Genomic DNA, 21615 nt, shown 5'->3' with positions numbered 1-21615 from the left:
CTGCTGACTTTTACTAACAGATAAAGCCATTGTTGTTCTGCCACTCCATTTCTAGGAAGTGTTTGGAAAGTGTAGAGGAGAACAATCACTGCTGCTGCACTCATCACCAGTAGACTGGTTTAATGTGCTGATGTTTGAATCTTTTAAACTTACATGAAGCTTCACGAATTATTATTTTATTAACGATGGATTGAGTGTGTAATTTGAAAGATGTTGCTCATTGTGACAAACCTATAATAATAACAATCATCTTTACTGAACAATAATTAACTGAATATTAATTCTGCTGCAACTTGTATTGCCTTGTCTCTACGTCTTGGAGGAGGGATGTTGTTCTTTCTGACTTTTTTTCAGTTTTTCCCGATTCAGATCAGCAGGTCAAAGGATAAAACCTGTTGTGATCTATGTAGATAATAAAACCCTCACAAGCTTGTGACTTTTCAGAAACAAAAGCTGTGTCCTTCAGAGTCTGCATCTGCGTCTGCATCCTTCAGAGGCTGCATTTGAAGGCGCGACTCATTTCAAAGGCTCCTTCGAATGCGGCGGAGAAATAAAATATAATAATGAAAATAGGAGCCTGAGGCTTACATTTGCAAATGTATGTATTGGTTTCGAGCTCAGTTCAACAGCTAACGGTACAACTGTTCAAACCAAGGGCCTTAAAACCTCAAATCTTGGTGAAAAAAAGTTACGTTGTCAAGGTTTCTAGGCAACAGGAGCCGCAATTTGTGTCGCAAAGTGAAAATACTCCATAGACCAGCCCGTGTCATTCCTGTTCAGCCCCTCATGTCCTCCGAAGGATGTGGCCCCTGAATTGGGACACAGCTTAAGTCTCGGTCTCTGCACTGGAGTTTTTCAGAAGTAAACTGTCAATGCTTTGAGCTCGACATTCACCTCCACTGTGTTGGACTGAAGTTTCATTAGTGGAGATCTCACAACAAAAGCCTAAGTATGTTTGTATGGCTGTCAAGTGACGTGATAAAATGTTTCTTTATTATTTGGGTGAACTGACCCTTTAATTGAGCCACTCATGCTCATTACTGTCTTCATGATTTATCTCTTCCTAGAAAAACAAATAACCTTCCCTCCCTTCCACTGACCTCTTGTCTATTTCTGATGTCTATCCATTACCCCACAGATCATCTCCTCACCCCATCTGGTCTTCTGTCTCGGTCAGGCTCAAAAATATTAATCATCCTCTGGCCTTTGATGATGCTAATTTGGGAACTACTGAACTACGATCCATCCTGACAGAGATTTAGTTCACAAAATGAATGTGCCACTCTGCCACTGAGACGGTAAGGTGGAGACCTGGAGTCTAAAAACTGACTCCGTCTGCCATTTAATCTCCACCACTCTGCTCCTTTTCCCTCCATTTTCCCACCGGTTCATCTCTGTGCATCTCTGATTAAGATGCTGACTGGCTGCAGAGCTGCTGAGGAATCACCTTGTCAAGTCACACACTCTAAGCTCTGGGTGACAGAAGTTAAATGTTTTTATTTGGGAGCTTCCTATGTGGAGGACTAAACATGCAGTGTTTTGTAGATAATTAGCTGCACAGCAGGAGCACTCCCCAGTCCACTGTTCTCCTCGACTTCCCAGCATCGCGCTGCAGGAGGCCGACAGAGTCAGCTGGGGCAAGGAGACGTCGCATCCTCCAGTGGATAAATCATACAAACACTGCGCTCCAGGACGGGTTACAGAGACATCTGAACACTGATGTACCGTCTGTCTGAGGGATGATGACCACACTGTCAAACTGAGATATAATGGGTCACAGTTTTCATGCCTGAATGAATGATGGATGAGACTGGACCATCATTCACTCACTGGACCTTGTAGTTTTTAAACAAACATTATACAAACAGGAGGAAATAGTGCATTTGTTGCGGACTATTTTAAGCGGCGGATGAATCCACATTTGGTGCTCTAGTGAGTATTTGGGGCAGCAGGATGGTGTGTGTGGGACGGAGTCAACATAAAAGTGTGTGTTCATGGTGATGAACGAAAATGTCACCCATTAAAACACTGGGGCTTTTAATAGATAGTGGAAACAGTGGAGCTCTGTGGCTCAGAGGTTAAAGATCATCGAGCTTTGGCTACACAGATAATACTTGTTAGTCAATTTTGGTTTTGGTTTTTTTCAGGGTATTTTCTGATAAACAACACTTTTATAAATGAAAGTTACTATGAAAGTCTGTCCTGCTTTTTCTAAAATCTCTAATTGTGCACACAGCAAGATGCAGCACAATGTGAGCTGCAATATAAATTCACTGAAGGTAAACTAGTCACACTTTTACACTATGCCGCTGCTCTGTTCCCCATATATTCTGGCTTTTCTGCCCTCCTCTGAAGTACTTTGAAAAATACTAATATATATATTTCTCTTGCAAAGTCACATGACTAGGGTTAGGGATGGTGGAGAGAGCAGAGAGCAGACACAACTATGATACCTGATCTGATAAGGAGGATAGCCAGAAACATTTGGTGAATAAAACATGGTAGATTAGTGAAAAGATGTCTGATTTTGACTTGTTCAATCCTGATTAGCTTTTCTAAAACTAACCCAAAACTGAAATTACATGGTTTCATCCTGACAACATGAGCTACTGTATTTGGTTTCTAGGAATGTGTTGGTATCAATGCAGCATCAAACGGGTGTGATGTGACGACAAAGGAAGTGTTACGAGCTCAGAGGCAACACAAAGTTCAGTGTTTTTTCTTCGTTCTACAGTTTCTTTATCTCCATCTCTCTCACTGACACTCACTGTTCAAACCCCCCCCCCCCGACCCTCGACCCCACCCTCACTCTCTCTTCTGGCTGGACCCGCTGTGTGCTGAATTAATACAAAGTGACAGTACAGCAGAGTCTGTGGGAGAGTGTGTGTGTGTGTGTGTGTGTGTGTGTGTGTGTGTGTGTGTGTGTGTGTGTGTGTGACTGTGTGTGTACTTCACTGTGAATGTGTGAATGTGAGACTTCACATCACAGGGATATGAGTCACCCCTCTCCCTCTCTGTCTCCTGTATGCAGCTCATCTGTTTTGATAGGTGGCCTTCACCAATACAGGAAGCATACTTTAAAAAAAAATAAAACACTGTTAAAGAAACAGCTTCTAGTTGGTGATGTGTCTTGGATGTCTGACTGCATTTTGTGGTTTTTCTTTGCTAAAGGATAACTCAGGCAACAACCCCCCCCCACCCCACCCCCCCCACCCCAACCCCCACCCTGGCTGAAGTGCCCAGGGATGAACCACCAGGGGGCACACTTAAAACAACCACAGGGGGTGACGAATATCAAAGAGAGGCTCACAGACAGGCTACAGTACGAGGAGGAGAACAACACAGCACGCAACCAACAGTAAAGGCTTAAGAACCAGAAATGACATAACAACACACCTGCACAATAACAAGAAATATAAACCCACAAAAAAATGGATTTGTAAAGGTTCTACATCTATTAATATATGTAAGTGATAAAAAAGTGATAAAGATAATCGTTTTTTGTTTGTTTTGTACATAAATACATGACATTAATTTCTAAGGCTGCAACTAACTCCGCTGTGGTTCCTGACACATCTACCTCAGTTTCACAGGTTTACCTCCGACAAAGGTGGTGGTGACAGAAACAGATCTTATGGTACTCCATGGCAGCACTTCCCCTCTCACTGCAATATTGTTACACTGCAGAATAGAGGAAAACAATACCCCATCAACACTTTGTGCATTCCTCTAACAATCACCCTGGGAGCAATCCATCTGCAGAGTGAGAGACAGAAATCCTCCAGTGACAGTTTAACGCAAAGCAATGCAGCCACACACGCTGCAGTTTGAGTAACCTCCGCTTGATCTCAACTGGACATATGTCCTCTCTTGGTATCACCTTTGCCCTCCTTGACATATGGGTGTTGAATGCAACAAGTTCAGTAAGACATTCTGGGAAACAAAAGTCACTGAGATTATCCCAGTTCCAGCCTACACACTAATCCTGGGAAGGTTTTGAACATGTATGAAAAAAAGTCAAGTAAGATGTTGTTATTAATGATTTTTAAAACGTTAATAAATTCCACAACCATTGTTAAAGCCAACAATGACAACTTTTATAAACTCTTTGTAAAGAGTTAGTAGTTTAAAGAAAGTGGCACTAACATTAAAAAAGTCAGAATACCTATTAAAGATTCTTGATGTTTTGTCCCACAGTGACATGAATCAAAATGGTGGTGAGACAGCACCAGGAAGATCAATGAAAGTAAGCATCAAATGTTTGAAAAAACCTTTAACTTTCTCTTTGTGGCATTTTGTCTTAGTATAAAACCATTACTGTGTAAAAGTACACAGACGATACAGTACACATTGCCTGAAGCATAGATTTAGCAGAGCACTGTGCAGGTGATTGGCATCAGCTCCTTTATTCATGCTTTACCATCAACTGTTTGGCTACTAGCTAACTAATGATGTCCAATCATATTCATTCAGGACATTATAATCTGATTCCTCTCACTACCTCTCTGCTCAAACCAGCCAGTGCTGTTTAGAGCCACAGCTTCCTCCAGGATCCCAACCTCTTCCTTATGAACCAAGTCTCTGGTATTGTTGATTGAACTAAGCTCTTTAATGACCATTTATGTGTTTATTAGGGAGAATGAGTCCTTTCTGCCAAATCTAAATGTTTGACCATTTGCTGTAAATGGCCAATTTCTTGACATGTGTCTCTGAAAGGAAAAGCTATTAGTCCAGTGTGTAGAATGGGATTTGTTGACAACTTGAGAAGCAGAGGTCGACAAAGCAGGTTGAGGGAAAGTGGATACAACCAAAGGATAAATGACAACACTTCCTAAGGACTTCAGGCTGGACAACACACCAAACTGATCAAATTACCAACATTGTACCAACTAAACAAGTAACCAAGTAGTTTGGATCCCATACAATTAAACTGAGAATATCTACGGTCTATGACATCAGCCAACCGCTCAGCCAAAAGTCCAGTCCAAATGCAGATTTTATTATTTATTTTTCATTTTCAAATTACTTGAATTGATTATTTTTCAATTAATCATTTGGTCAATACATGATCAGAAAATAGTTATAAATGTTCACCATTATTTGCTAAATCCCATGGTGGCATCTCCAGTTCACTTGAACAACCAATTCATGACAATATTAAACAAAGACAAGGGGCAAATCTTCACAGATGAGAAGCTGCAACAAGGGAATGTTTGGTATTTTTACTTGAAAGATGATTAAAACAATTGATTGGATATCAAAAAGTGTTTCAGTCAGTTAACTAAACGATTTATCTACCAATCGTTTCAGCTCTTTACTGTAATTGGTGGTCCAGACAAAAATACAAAGTGCTCAACCCTCACACGCCCACAACGGCGTACAAATACCCAAGGGTTAGGTTTGGGTTAGGTCATCACAACAGCTGAGAGACCTTCCCACTATCTTGATTGTCAGCTTAAGTCTGAGTCATACGCCTTTCTTGGCTCAGCTTTTCTCTCGCTGCACAATGGCTAGCTTGTCCGGGCTGAACGGATGAACCCACGTGCCAGCGGATGAAGAGTGAGGGGTTTTTGTGTGTTCAGTGGGAGACAGCAAGGCAGTGGAAGTACTTCTCTGCATTTAAAGCCCTCACACTTCCTCCCCTGTGTTTTTGTATTCTGCCCAGGTAGTCGTGGCACTCCGCTGTTCAAGGCCTGGCTAATGTATGCAGATGGCAGCGTTGACGTATGCGCCCGAGACAGAGACGCAGCAGACGAGGGAGACTAAAGAGTATTACTCAGATAGTGGGAGGTAGTTTGTGTGAGCACCGTTCCCACCATATTCTGTGGACGACAGCCAACCCTGTTTCTTTTTCGCTGTGCCAGTCTTCATGGTGCTACAATTTAAAAGCCTCCATCCTGCCATCCTGTCCTCCTCCTCCTCCTCCTCCTTCGACTCTTCCTGCTCCTCCACCTCCTCCTCTCATTTAAGCCCTCTCTGTCTCTGTCTTTCATTCAGGTCTGTATTAGTGCTCTCTCTCTTTGAATGAGAGCGTGGTAATGCCTGCATCTTGGTCTTTGTGAGAGGGGCTAAGCTCTAACCAAGCTGACCTGGATTTACATTTCTGGAGCAGAGCAGTGCTGCCTGGGATCTGGATGGGCTCAAGACGATGAAGCACAACAGAAATGCCAAAAAACAGACTTTGAAACGAATCTTGTCTAATAAGTGGGCATATAAATAGACTGATAAATCTTTAAATTCTCCTCCAGACTGAATGACTAAATAAGTCATTTGTCATTGTTTTCTGTAACAACAAACAATGTTTACTGATCTGACACTGACACTGAGCTGTGACTGGTTTAGTTTGGTAAAGACTCCTGTGCAACGACTATGTGGGTAAAGTAAGGGTTATTGTTGGAGTACAAAAACATGTACAAAACATCCTGATGAAAACATGGTACATGGTTGAGAGAAAACGCTGACTGCAGGTAGGAAACAGGAAGTGAACCGTGGTCGCCCATGTCTAAGTCAAACTATCTGTCGACTCATTTATTCGCCCCTGACTTCTTTCCTCTGCTTTATTCATGCCTCACAATCAGCTACCTGGCTGCCAGCTGACGAGTATCACCCAATAATGTCTAACCAGGTGTACAGCGCAGCAATCACAAACTAATACTTCTCACAGTTACTTTGCTCATACCTTATAAAACCTATAATGTGGAATATTGTTTCTAACTATAAAATCCCTTTTAAAGACAAAATCTGGGTTCAAGAGGGTAATGACAGAAACTTTTAGCAGTTTTTCTACATATTAGATTCAGCTAATTTCAAAATCTGTTCATACATACCTTGTTTAAAATTGTTACCCATTCTCTCTAAATCAAATTAAATGAGGTGAGGGTGAAGAAAGGCCTAGGCCAGGGGTTTTCAAAGTCTGAGACTGTGAGCCTCCCCTCAGACAAACCTTGAAAAAAGATCCCACGTCGCCACACCTTTGTTCTTTGTTCTTTGCTTTGTTTTGCTCAATTCCTGGATGCCTATGGGATCATGATTATGTTATTTGATCCCACAGACACTCAACATTTGAGCCAAGATAGCCTAATACTGCTGTTTGGCTTGAGACTAAACCAAATACATAAAAAAAAAGGTTTCTGACTCTGGGAAAGTGGGAAAAATAGTAAAATTCCCCAAAACTATTGTTTCTCTGAACTATCTCTTTAACCAAATCAAACACATTTAGGCTCATTCACGTGATTTCCTTTTAATATCTAATGTAATAACTTTAGTTAATATTTTTTCCTTTCTAGTCACTGATCCTCCCATGAAACTGTTTGGAGCCCCCCTGGTGAGGCCTGCCTCCCACTTTGAAAACCTCTGGCATACCAAGACATCCAGTAGTAGAGTGATGATTTTGCACTGATAGCATTAGTGGACAATAGAGAAACGTGACGCACTGTAGTGAAATCATGTGAGCCTGAGTTCAGTTGCTGGAGAAGGACAACAAGCTGTCTGGCAAAAGCCTTGGTGATAAACTCTTGTTTACTACACCCAAAACTCATGTGCAGCCAGCCTCCCACACACATATGTACCAGGCAAGCGTGCACATTAACACACATGCACACTGATCCATGGCATGGTTATTTGTCACATGTGAATGGTGACACATATCAAAGACAGGAGTGGGCTGGATTTATGCAAAACAGTAGAGGCCAAACACACAAACATGAAATGTAAATGGAAATTGAGGAGTGGGTGGGTGGCTTCAGTGGTGACAGAAAAAATTAGATTATACCGAATCGGGAAGGAAAGAAAACAGGAATTGAAGAGAGAGAGTGAAAGAAAATATCCCTCTCCTGATATAGCTGGCAGTGCCCGCTGGATTCTGTATGATGCCACGCCAGCCTCATGCAGCTACAGCATGCCCGCTCTGTTTTCAGCTAATAGCCAGCAGCAGCAGCAGCAGCAACAGCAGTACAGTTAGCAAGACACCGCATCCCTCCTTCAACACCTCCTCCTTCAGATTCCTCCTCCTGCCACACAGCTCCGAGAAAGAAAGAAAGAAAGAAAGAAAGAAAGAAAGAACAGTGCTGCTCATACTGGGGAGGCTCGGCTAATCTGACTGAGAGAAGGAGGGGGAGGAGGAGGAGGAGGAGGAGGCGCTGCGTTGTTTTAATAGGAGACAAAATGGAGAGGAAGATTGTTGAGGGCCAGGGAGAGGGCAGCTGAGAGAAATTATGAGTAGGTGGGTCTGAGCACCATGAGTCATAAAGGTCTAAGCAGGCTAAAAGGGGGAGATATCACAGAGCAGGCATGTGAGTAATTCCTGATCTCTTTAAGATTTATGTAAGGCTGGTTTGTCACATGCATTTGTCAACTCAGCCTCAGGCAAATAATAAGGATAGCTTCACATTAAAAACAGATTGTAATATAGCCTTTATATCAAGATTTTAGTTGACTGTCTATGCATATTTGATTACTCATTGCAAGCTTCATGTCAGAGCAGAAGAGGGGTGGAAAATTAAGACAAAGCAGAACAATAGCCAGGCAGGGGAATTTTCTAGAGTTGGCATCTGTCCGAAATGGAAAATATAGGCTTGAGTCTAGCCTAGACTGCCGGGGCTGTAGCCTACAAAACCATGTGACTGGGATTTGTCACATCGGTGCTATTTATGTGGGAGGGTCGAACACAAGCTATTTTAGATGCAGCAGCTCATTTAAAACAGAAAGCCCTCTCCATATATGTAGCTACTAATGTGGATGTGGTCATCATCATCATCTTTGGTGGAGATGATGCCGATTCCGTGCAAATCCTTCGGGCTGTGTTCGCCTATTCTGCTCGGTGGCATTTTCAGCACCGGGGGGCAGTGGACAGCTCCGCACTGATGTGGTATTAAAGCAGCCTTCCTTCGGGGATGTGGAGAAAGTGCCTCTTTTCTAAACATCTAAAAAGATGCGTTAAAAAATAAATGAGCACAAAATCAAGATGCTTCTGATCGAGGCTTCGTGACAGTGTAACATCGTGACCATGGCAACAAAGGAAACAATAACTTATCTACCCGCAGACAGACCAGGCTTTAAGCCCCTCACACATCTCACATGCCGGAGCATCAATTCCTCACTCCCTCTCCAAATGCTATAATAACAAGTGCATTTTAAATGAGCAGCCTGAGGCGGCCAAGTTCACACAACATTTCACTGCAGCCGACAATCAAGGCGGAGTCTGAGCCGGAGCAATAGCAATCAATCGTCTAACGGGGGGGGGGGAATTAGGTTTTCTCCCATACCTAACCGTTGCCCTGCAGAGTAGACCACATATCACATGGATAATTGGAATAAAAGCCAGTCTATGTGAGAAATGCGTCCCAGTGCATGAGTCACTGTGTGGTTACCATCCACCAAGGTGCAGCTGAGCACCATGGGTACCGTCAGACCTGCACAATGAAAGCCCAAAGTCATGCTGATGCGTGGGAACTGTCACTGAACCGATGAAGCAATTTCTCTCCCAGCGAGAACCGATTCACTACAATATCCCCCCCGTGGAGGGAGCTAACATGCACCCAGACATGAAGGAGCTGCCGTGTTGCTGCCTGGCTGCCCTACCTGTCTCCAGGTGCAGAGAGATCCTCGCTTCGTTGATGTAAGGCGTGTCACTCTTGGACCGGACCCTCCGGATCGGTCTACGGTCTACCTCCTCCTCCGGGGCCGCCGCCATGTTCGGCCAGCCGGGCAGAGTCCACTAGCGACCGGCGGGACTGCGAGAGACTCGGCGCCGCAGCAGCAGCCACTCGTGCACCCGCCCGGGCAGACGGTTTGGGAGGGGGGCGGGCTATTGTACTGGTGATGGAGGGGAGAGAGAGAGAGAGAGAGAGAGAGAGAGAGCCTTGAAAGGCGACTGATCCTTTCTTTTCCTGCAAGTCAGCTCCACCTGCTCAGGTTCCAGCTCCACGTTAAGAACCGGCCAATGAGAAAAAACAGGCTCTCTGCTGCCCATATCTACAGGAGAGTTAAAATGATTAGCTAATGACTTATTTTATATAATTGACAAATAATCAACAACAATTTTGAGAATTGATTAAAATCCAAAAATGCTTCTCAAATTGGGATTTTTTGCTTTTCTCTGTTGTAAATTTAACATCTTTGGGTGTCAGACAGTTGGTGGAAGTGACTTTGGACTGTGGGAACCTGTCAATTTATAGACATTTTATCAACTAAACAACTTAATTGTGTAAACTAAACAACTTTATATATATATATATATATATATATATATATGTGTGTGTGTGTGTGTGTGTGTGTGTACAGTAAAGAGATGGATCCAGATAGATTTTTTTATAAATCTATATTAGAAGTTATAAAGCATGTTATTTTAATAAATACATTAATTTCATATCGTTAAAGTTTTAATGTATTAAAACATTTCACTATGGGTATTTCCTATATGTTATAAACGTATATCTTCATATATCCAGATGATTTCTATATGTGATAATAATATATCTTATAGGTGACTTATACAACAACATCTTACTTATTTACTTACTACAAACCTTTGCACATATCAATTACTAGCTTGATTTTCTTTATTTCTTTCTTTCTTAATCCATGAAATGAAAAGCTGGGGTTGTACTTCAAAAATATACAAATATGTATTAACTTTTGCATACATCTCCACTGCAAACAGCCTAGTGTGGTACAAATGCTCCCTCTGCTGGTTCACCATGTTTGAAGGTGTGGTTGTTATTTAACTCGATGTTCCTCTTGATAGGCTTATCTCTGGTCAATAATAAAAAAACACTTCCTGGTTCCTACAGCTGATGGTCCTGCTGGCTTCGGGTCTGACAGGTAATTACAGCCAATAAAAAACACATCTTACAGAAGGACCCAGCTCTTCCCCTGGAGATATGTCCAGCTGAGGGCTCGAGACGCTGTAACATGACGCTACTGACGCCGCTTCATTGGCTGTTTCCTTGGGTACCGGCGACAGTTAGCTTGTTAGCTTTTTAGCTTATTGCTAGCATACCTAACGACAGGTGTAGGAAGGAAAGTCCATACTTAGCTTGTTAGTGCGCAGGAAAAAAACTATATTAAAATTATTGTTTTACTGAAGGAATCACACTTAATCCCCTGGTTCATGTTATAATTAGCAACCAGGCTGGCTTTGTGCTAACTGACACGACCTCTGAGCTTAATATTAGCCACAGTGACCTTTCTGCCTCTCAGCTAATCATGGCTGCCACTTTTGAAACCTAATTTAAAGCAGTTAAAGTTGTGGAAAAGATAAATACCTGAGTTTTCAAGGCATTTCCCGTTTCACTGACGCCTCTTTTTTTAACTTATTGGAGTCTGTCTGTTATTAGGGAATACAATGAACATGTTTTATATACATGTGAAGCACAAACTGAATTGAAAATCAGCTCTTGTTTCTATTGTGAATAGTGTATTTTTCTTCCCCAGTTGCCAGAGCTTGATGATTGTGCGGCAGTTCACCTGTAGAGCCATAATAAACCCTCACCTGCATGCCCACCTGAGGAAACCCTGGGGCTGTCGAGACATGGCCAGACCCAGTTCAGGTAGACCGACTTTTACTCTTTACATTCACATCCTCTTCCTGTAAAAGAAAAGACAACAAAGCTTTCATTGTTGTCACTTCAATTTATATGTTTGTGTTTTAATGTACAGACTTGGCAGCTTTCAGGGAGATTTTCTCCAGAGCCAAGAAAATAGCCATCATCACCGGAGCTGGGGTGAGTGCTGAGAGTGGAGTCCCCACCTTCAGAGGAGCAGGAGGCTACTGGAGGAAATGGCAAGCACAAGTAAGCACCTATCTGTCCCGTTTACCAGCTGTCAAAATGAATTTGATGCAGAATTGTTGCACTGCATTTATATAGAGTAAAGTAGCGTAGTGTATCTAACTTTTAAGGTCAGTTGCTGTGAAGATGGAAGCATATGTCATTTTTATGTTCCCATTTTTGTCATATTTTTCATCATTGTAACTACTCAGTTGTGTATAAGTAACTAGAGTTGCTTTTATGTGTTTGACCCTCAACTTAACCACTGAGGAAAACCTGCAAGACAACATATAAATAATTTCATTGTATGATTTTGAGAGTCGTAAAACAGCAATAATCTTTCACTGGGGAAAAATTTTTGCAGAGAGTGCTCATAGGAAATTTAACAATGACTTCTCTCTGCTCTTGTCTGATGTATGAGTTTGTACTTCAAACAAATATAAAATCAATCATGGGACGTGCACATAAAGTTTAAAAATAGTCCTGACAGAGAAGAAAACAACAAGCCTAATTCCTTGGAAACTTTCCTGCATTTGTGAAGATGAATGAACACAGAGTGCTGCAGACAACTCTGTGCTCAGTTGTCTAAATTGCCACCAAGCAAAACTCTCATGAAAAAGAAGAATATGTAGCAATAATTTTCATTTAATTCACTGAGTTACTGTACAAACATGTGATCATCCTGTTCCTGTTCTTTTGTGTTAGGAACTTGCCGCTCCGGAGGCCTTCTCCAGGAACCCCTCTCGTGTTTGGGAGTTTTATCACTACCGCCGCGAGGTCATGCTCACAAAGATTCCCAACCCCGCCCACCTAGCCATCGCTGAGTGCGAGGATCGGCTCTCCAAACAGGGGCGCCAGGTCACCGTCATCACTCAGAACATCGATGAGCTCCATCGCCGCGCTGGATCCAAAAACATCCTGGAAATCCACGGTAAGCAGAATACAGTGAAGACACCTGATGTTGGTACCGATGGAATATTTGCACTAATCTGTTCTTAACTTTTCTTGTAATCAAAGATTCTCAAAGTGCAGCTTCTGAACTTTAAAAGATTTGCTGCTTTTTCACTTTTTTGCCATTTTTCACTATATTCTGAATTCTATAGATCCTGGTAGTGGCTATTTATCTTTCAGATTAATTTAAGTCCAACATAAAAATCAAAAGGCCACTGATGCACCATGGGTATGTGGTTTACGCAGGCAAAAGAATATATTGTCCAAACAAAGCCATTTTCTTTTTGATTTATTCATTCAAACAAGCAGCGATCCAAGGAACAAAGGGAACATGTTTCCTGCTGCCTCTCCTGCTCTGGTAAAAAACTATCCAGGTGCATGCTGGTCCTAAACCAGCCTACCTACCTAAATAACCTCATGTGCCCATAGTATTACCCAAAATAAACAAAATACTAGTTAACCAAAACTAACTATGCTAGATAAGCAAAAAATATAAAGAAACTAATGACTAACTAAAGAGAATATTATCAAAAAAAATAAAACATTGATTAAAGCAATGCAAACTCAAAACAGACAAATAAATAATAATAACAAGCAACCGACAAACTAGTAAATAGCTCCTACAGATTACTTGAGAAAATAAATGGCAGATTAAACCCAAAATAAAAATGATCATTAGCCTGATTATTCTCATTTCATTCTCATGATTGTGCCAATGATATTTTTTTAATTGTGGACCAATGGTTTAGTCCATAAAACGTCATAAAATTAGGAACTGGAATCTTTATAAATGAAAAGGTTTGAAGAAATATCTAATCCTCCAGATCAAATTCAACGATTCTAAAAAAGAAAAGAAAGGAAGTTGTTGATTTATTTTCTTTCTTTCAACTCTAATCTTTTTCTTCTGTCTGTTCTGTCTTTTTTGTTAAACCAGGAAGTCTGTTTAGAACTCGCTGCATGAGCTGTGGTCATGAAGCAGCCAATTACAACAGCCCAATATGTGCTGCTCTGGAGGGTAAAGGGTAAGAGCTTCGTCTGTCGGTGTGTTTGTGGCGTATTCCTCTATTTCCCTGAACAATATGAAAATGTGTCACGAGAGATATCGATCATATTCATTTGAGCTCAAAATGCCAGAGATGCAGTCTGTTAGATGTCAGGGAGCTAAATAACACCTGGTGAAAAATAAAATGTCAGTTTAAAAGCCACTTTGTCATTTATCTGACATTTAAAATTGATGTTTTGATAACTGACAAATGTTCCACTTTTAAACTGCATCTCACCTGCAGGAGTAAAATGAAGGAAATCGTAAGATGAATTTGAAAATGAATATCAAAACTCATCATGTCAGGGAATACAGCGAGTTCACACAGGTCACTGTCAGAGGATACATTCAAAAGATGAGAAATCACAAATAAGTATAGAAATGAATATATAAATGAAAATACTCACAAGGAGAAACAGTCTTATAAAAAACAAGCCCATAGGTCACCTCATAAAGCAACTCGTTATATTTTATTGTTACTTGATGTCTAATGGCCGCTGTAATAATGAAAGGAGGAAGTCAGGTGATGTAAAAAGAGGAGGAGGAGGAGGAAGTTGGGGTGGTCAGGTAACCATGACGACAAAGGTACGGTACGCTCCTATGAGTCGTATCTGAAGGTATGGACAAATTGTCTTTATTGTTTGTTGGAAAAGGAAATATCACTTCTCAGGATCAGTTTTCAGGATCCATCTTTTTTGTCAGTGTTTATATGTTTTTATGATATTTTTTATAGTTTGATTAATTTTCTTTTTGTGTCAAAAACATGATGAAAATGATCAAAAGACAAGTGTAAGGCTGGGAATGTTCTCATAATGAAACTGTAACATTAACATGGTTTGGATTTACTAACTTTATTGGATTGAAGCTGTTATGATATCAGTCAGGAACATCAGTATTATATTAAATCCCTGCTGCATCTATCTCTTCTTTTAACATAGTTTGGGAATGTAGAGAGTATTTGTGTGTAATTGCCCTTTTTCCCCCTATAACCTCTTCATCAAACTCCCTCCTCAGAGCTCCAGACCCAGACACGCATGACGCCCAGATCCCTGTTCAGCAGCTGCCCAGGTAAAAATCAATTAATGCTCTGCTCTTTTCTAACTAGACTATTTGTTTTGACAAAGAGTGTTTCTCTTTCTCTCTCTCTCTCTCTCTCTCTCTCTCTCTCTGTGTGTTTCAGGTGTGAGCAGACGAGCTGCCACGGGCTCCTGAGACCAGCTGTGGTTTGGTTTGGAGAGACTCTGGACTCCGACATCCTCACCAACGCAGAGAAAGTGCTGGACAGCTGTGACCTCTGCCTTGTGGTGAGTGAGTGTGTTTGTGTGTGTGCATAAAGGGTATTAATTAGGGCTAAATATGACCATTTTTTTCTTCAATCAATTAAATCTGCAGATTATACTTCATTAAAGATGTACTCCATGTTAAAAAAACAAAGGTCAAACTAGATGCGGCAGAGTCTCATGTTTTGTGGCATTTTGCTTAAAAAAGTCATTTAAACCATCAATCAAAATATACTGATTGATTATTGACTATATTGACTTCTGTACTTATGGTGAAGTAGTTGTACGCTAAATCTACTACAGTGAAAATCCATGTCAGTGTCACTTCTGGAGAACATTCAGGCTTAGGCAGCTGATGAAAGGACTGAGAGGCATTGTTCCATTGGATATTAAAAATTTTAAATTAAATGTGAAATGTAGAAAAGTCATGACAGCATCAGCCTGTCGTTTTATATGTTGAAATAAAAAATGTTATCTTTGAAAACTTTATCTGCTCTCTTGCATCGTTTTTCAAAGATACTTTTTCTCTGACTTCTTTATTGTGATTAAAGTTTACTAAATAATTTACTAAATAATTCTCCCTCTGCAGGTTGGTACGTCATCAGTTGTGTATCCAGCCGCCATGTTTGCTCCTCAGGTGGCAGCGAGAGGCGTACCTGTGGCCGAATTCAACATGGAGGACACTCCGGCCACCATGCGCTTCAAGTACGTTTCATTCGTTTCATTCACACCACATACATGTGACATTTTCACTCATTCATTTCACATTATTACAGCATCAACAGCAGAGACGATGTTTCTTTCTGGGTTTGTGTTTCAGGTTCCACTTCCATGGCCCCTGTGGGACCACGTTACCAGCCGCACTGGCTCGCCACGACACCGAACAAAACATAGAATGAGTGGAACTGTACACAGAGAAGAGTGTGTAACACTGGAGGATTTCACTGCTACAAATACCATAAATAACGGGTTAAATATAATGAGAACACAACATGGATGACGTGGAGATGGACAAAGGGGTTCATGAAAAATAAGACGAGGTCAAAAAAGGGAAACTTTGATTTAAGAGGTACAATGAAGAACAGATATGATTATATCATAGTTACATATACAGAAGTTTCACAGAAGTTTCAAGTTGATGGCGTGGCTTCTGCATCTCCATAGTTTCTTTTTTCTTCAGGGTATGATGAGAAAAACTAATTTAATCGCTGTTAAAGGGTTTTTTTCTTTATTTTAAAAAATACTACATTGCAGCAAACATTGTTTTACTAAAGTGCCAAATCACACTAATCATGTATACTCTGGATTTGTAAGAGCTGTAACTGTTAAATTTAATTGTTAAATGATTACCTGAAGCAGCTGAAAAAGACACTAAAGCAGCTGAAAAGCCTCTAATAAAACACCACAGGCTTAAGACTGAACTCTATCACTCCTTTTGCACTAAATGAATACTGAATGTCAGACAGTAGGGGGCAGTGTTGAGCTGCTGCTGCTACCTTCCAGTTCAGAGGGAAAAAAAACAAAGATCCTTTCCAGAGGACGTGTGGGCTCTGCCTGGGATGTGTGGTGTGTTTGTGTCAATTCAGTGTTTGTCTGACTTTATGGGCCGTGATGAATACTGAGGGATGATGCCTTCCAGTGGCCACGAGTCCGCTCCAGTTAAACCAGTTAAACCAGTGACTGTGCATGCTCTCGGCCAGTCATGGGGAAAGGTTTTGTCACATGTATGCTAACGTGATTGTAACATCTTATTAACATGACATAAATGAATCATATAAACTGAACTGTGTCTCATACATGTGGTGTATCTAAAATACAGCGTACGGTTCAAATGAGTGTGAATGAGAAATGATGTGTGTGTTACTGCAGTGCGATGTGCCGATGACAGTGGAGTGTGTGTAGCTTCTCTGTTACAGACGATGTTCTGCTTTGGCTGGAGACAGGATTGTGCCTGACACTTCCCTGCTTGGCCACAATCCCACCCCCCCCACCCCACCCTCAACTTCCATCACCTCAGCGTAAACACACTGTGCACAGGTTCAGTCCAGTGCTGCTGTATTTGCATGTAACACTACGGTTTAATGCTCAAAGACTGAGCTGGCTGTTCACATATGAAACACTTAAATTAGCCAGTTACTTGGAGATTAGAAAAAAGTCTTCATCAGGACTAACTGTGAACTTGCTTCAGTTCTTTTTGGTGTACACTACAGCTCATCTGGACTTCTTACACATAAATATGATTTGAAAGACTTTAGTGTTTTTATGCCTCTGTGCTGGCATACAGATGTCCATATGTACGTATGGACATCCGTCCCATTCTCATGGACACAATAACTCAGTCACACCTGGACAGAACGTCTTCAGATTTGGCACAAACATTCACTTGGACTCAAGGATGACCTATGATGGTCATAGGTCAAAGGTTGCATAGCTGGGGTATCCAAAGTATATCCAAAGGGTATACAAAGAAGGAAATTAAACAGTAGGATTACAAAAATGTATTAACAATGTCACAATAAACAATAACTTACCAGCTAAGATAGCCTGACTGCACAGGACACCAATAACCTGAGTCAGTTGTAACACCTGAACACCACATGCTGCTAAAACAGGAAGCTGATAAATGGTTCACAGAGTCGGCTTCTACCACTCTTACTGATAGAAGAATGAAAGGATGGATTCATTCTTAAAACAATAATCATCAGTGTGTAAACTGAAGAAGTTATTGGTATATTGTATATAAATCCTTTCTTGCAGAAAATCCAATGTAAGTGATGTGGGACAAAAATCTGCAGTCGTCATTCTCCGCAAACTCCTAAGGTCAGTCAATGATTATTTTGTGTGTATGTAAGTGTTTATTGAATATTTCCTCTTTGTGGTACTATCTCTTTATGTAACTTGGCAAGGTAGCAGTAGGCTATCTGAGGAGGCAAAAAAAGGTAATTTAGCAGTCACTGTGTCTCACCCTGAGCCTTAGCTAGCTGGTTGGAAGCTTAGCAGGTTGAAGTCAGTGCCTGAATCTTCCAAGTTGTAGTTTTTGTTGTTTTCATCCAGATAACTGCTGTAATCTGCTTTGGTATTTCTCCCCTGGTCGTTGGCCATTGTCCAAACCACAACTTTTTTGTGGCTAAAACTACCAAAAAAATAAAAAAACAAAATACATTTCCCATAATGGATTTTGCCTTCCTGACCTGAGTTTCAGTAAATCACAATAAATTTTGCATGTCTTAAAAATGACAAAATTATATATTATGTGTGTTCATCTCATCTGGTCTTAAAGGGAGAAGCACGTAGATGTTTCATCTGGTCTTAATGAGTTAAGACAGACTTGTGGAAGTGTAAACCTTTCCTCTAACTTCACTTCTTATGTGACTAAAGGGGGGGGGCTGGAAATCGCTGATCTACAGACGATGCTCTGCTTTGGCTGAAGAGAGGATTGTGCCTGACACTTCCCTGCTTGGCTACAACCAAATCACCCCCCCCCCCCAACTTCCATCACCTCAGCATAAACACACACTGTGCACAGGCCAAGTCCAGCTCTGTTGACGCTCATTTGCAGGAGTGGAGGATGTCAACAAAGATTATTTGTCTAATCTGATGGTGATATTCAGATTAGCTTCAAGAAACTGCACTGACTCTTTCCCTCTTTTCTCTCTCTGCTTCCTCTGTCGCTGCTGTTTTCCCTCTCAGCTCTCATCTGTACATCTGCCATGTGTGTCGTGTTTGAGACACCATGCATCCCTCCCTCCCCGGCTACGCCTCCATCACCTGCTCATTAGAGAGAGGATGATGGTCCGACGGTCCCCCATGACTCTGCTCCAAAAATAACAGAGCCAATTTCCCGCCTGTTAGGCGGCGATTTCACACCAATCTGAGTTGTACTGCCCAGCTAGGTCTGTCAAAGAGAGAGAAAGAGAGAGAGAGGGTATGAGAGAGGTTGAAATAAGGTGGAAAAGAAAAGCGAAACAAGGAAAGGAAAAATGTAGGTCAGAGTGTAATGTGCCTGAAAATACAAGTTCTTTATCCTGTAAACACACTGCCCTCATCACTCAGCAGATATAGAAAGTGAGGAAGTATATTCCCTCATCAACTGAACACAAATAGTATTCTGAGCTGTTTAAAGAGACATTTTGCATTTTAAAGAAAAACTAGAATTACTGCCTCTTGGTTGTATGCCTCCGTTACATCCCTGTTTATCCAGAGTCATATAAAATATTCACCATTTGTGTGAAATTTTGTCATAAATACTGAGTGAAATCTTGAGTTATGGCTAAAAAGTGTTTTGTGAGGTCACCGTGACCTTGACCTTTGAACTTTTGACCAACAAAATCTAATCAGTTCGTCCTTGAGTCCTAGGGAATGTTTCTGCCAAAGTTCCATCAAAGCATTTCTGAGATATTGTGTCCACGAGTATGAGACGGACGGACGGACGGACGGATGGATGTTCGTATGGCCGTACATACGGACAACCCGAAAACAATAAATAAATATGTTTATTAACTCTCTGGTGGAGAATTAGATTAGAAGATAGCACAGAGACTGGAAACAAGTAGGAACAGGAAGCATGGCTCTGTTCAAAGTAATAAATGTCCAAATTGGTAAATGGACTGCGCTTATTTATCGCTTTTCTAGTCTTATCGACTGTTCAAAGCACTTTACAATACTTGCTACATTCACCCACTCACACATTCATACACTTATGGGTGAACAACCGTCCTTCTATTTAGTGGACGACCTGCTCCTCCTCCTGAGACAAAGGTACAAAATCTGCCAAAATTCGAAAAGGTTATGTGATGGATGGATTTTGTTACATTCGGACAGAGCTAGGCTAGCTATGCTATGCTAAGCTGTGACTGTAGTTTCATATAAGAGTGGTATCTTCCATCCAACAGAATATAAAGTACCTCCACCTTCACCAGCCACAATATCTTTACTTATGTATGTATTTATGTATCTGTCTCTCTCCCCCTCCACTGACATACCCCATATAAAGATAATATCTATCTGTACACAAGCCTCTTCCAGGTCATGAGTTAGACATTCACTGGAGGGCTGTTCAGAATCAAATTACTGTTTACAATTTCATCACATCTTTATGCATCAATAACACTTTAATAACATTTCTAACTACAAGACAAGGCAGTTATTGTGCTCCATAAACCTGCTTTTTTGCTCGTAATACAAATAATATTCTATTTAATTTAAAGGTGCCATGAACTGACATCACTGCTTTTTTAATGTAGTGTATTTGCTGGTAAAACATGAAAAATCAGGTGGGGGTAGGAAAGGGTAAACCAGTGGAAATGCATAATGGTTTTCTGGGCTGCAGGACCAGAATTTCAGAAATAGAGTTCAGGAATCCTCATCCCCACCCCAGACACCAAAAATAAAGTTTCTAAATGTTCTTAATTATCAGAATTTGTCAAGTTATTTATTCAGTCAACCATTTAATTGTAGTTGCTGTAAATAGTCTTTTCCAACATTGAGGTCTGAATGCTGTTTCAAAGCCGTCTCTGCACTGCCAGGAATTGAGACATACTGAATTATCTCTTTCTTTGCCTACAAGTCGTCGTCACATCACATACTGGAATCAGCCACTCAAATCCTCTTGTGTAATTATTTTGATTATATAAAATCAAATTCCCTAAAAAAAAAAAAAAAAAAAATTTGCCACCATAAGATAATTGGGAAAACTATTAATTGGTATATGAATGTAATTCTTGAAGACAGGGTTGTAAATGCAGGACTTTGACATTAAATTCAATATACTTTACGTCATGGTATTTATACATTTTCTTGAGGCCCTTCTCTGTAGGATTCAGAAATGTCTGACCTCGGTGACCCCTAGTGGTAGAATCAGAAAAGACACTATGATTGACAATGAAAGGCTACAACAATTATCACCACAATTATTTAATTTTTCTAAAATCACAAGCTTCTGCCATCAGAAACATTTTAGATAACCCCCCCTCCCCCCCGTCTGTCTGTCAGTCAGTGAACCAGAGTGACTTCCTTTATAAAATCATGGCTGCTCAGACTCAAACAAGTGTTGCAATGAAAAGAGGAATTACAGCATCGTCTCCTGTTCAGCCAAGGCCGGAGCGAGGTTACGGTAAATATCTCCGTCAATGTCACTGTGTCACCGAGACCCACGTCAGTACGGTTATAACCCCCCACCCACCCTTGCTGCAGCCCCCCTCGCCACCACTTTTATGAGCTGTGCACCCACATGTGACCTCTAATGGACAGGGGCTTGTGTTTGTCTGTGTGTCTGCCAGTGGCTGCGTGACTTGGGGGATGGGAGCGGTGTCGGTGATTTCCCAGAAGTTTGTCGGCTTTATTTTATACAAACATTTTAAAATATTTAATGAGTATTTGTTCAGAATTATCGCCTCGGGCCACATGTTTGACTTTCTGTATTTCTGTAGCCGTGAGGGTCGTTAAAAGGAGAGAAAAAAAGATGCACAGTAACAGTGGATCATGAATAAAGTTGTGGAAATTAGTATATATAGAGTAATATTTAAAAAGCAAATGACTGCACAGGAGCATTTTTGTCCTATTTTTCATCAGTGTA

General features: G+C 41.0%; 2 protein-coding genes across 2 annotated transcripts in view; one reads left to right on the top strand and one right to left on the bottom strand.

Annotated features, from left to right (window-relative positions):
• Window positions 1-9744, bottom strand: part of LOC111227573 (phosphatase and actin regulator 1-like) — a 34825-nt gene extending 25081 nt beyond the window's left edge. Inside the window, exon 1 of the mRNA XM_022753123.1 lies at window positions 9580-9744. Coding sequence (XP_022608844.1) covers window positions 9580-9691 — 112 coding nt within the window. The 5' untranslated portion in view covers window positions 9692-9744. The remainder of the gene's footprint in view (window positions 1-9579) is intronic.
• A 992-nt stretch (window positions 9745-10736) lies between these two features.
• sirt5 (sirtuin 5) lies at window positions 10737-16825 on the top strand. The gene is made up of 9 exons (XM_022753062.1): window positions 10737-10821; window positions 11434-11549; window positions 11659-11792; window positions 12474-12699; window positions 13654-13741; window positions 14776-14829; window positions 14942-15065; window positions 15631-15746; window positions 15862-16825. Exons 2-9 carry the CDS (start codon window positions 11447-11449, stop codon window positions 15938-15940), a joined length of 924 nt encoding a protein of 307 aa, XP_022608783.1. The 5' UTR covers window positions 10737-10821; window positions 11434-11446; the 3' UTR covers window positions 15941-16825.
• Window positions 16826-21615: the final 4790 nt, after the last annotated feature.

The sequence above is a fragment of the Seriola dumerili genome, unplaced genomic scaffold (assembly GCF_002260705.1).
Source record: "Seriola dumerili isolate Sdu_G_001 unplaced genomic scaffold, Sdu_1.0 BDQW01000189.1, whole genome shotgun sequence".
In the NCBI taxonomy this organism is placed as follows: domain Eukaryota; kingdom Metazoa; phylum Chordata; class Actinopteri; order Carangiformes; family Carangidae; genus Seriola; species Seriola dumerili.
The sequence above is the reverse complement of the archived record's forward strand: the minus strand, read 5'-3'. Positions and strand labels throughout refer to the sequence as shown.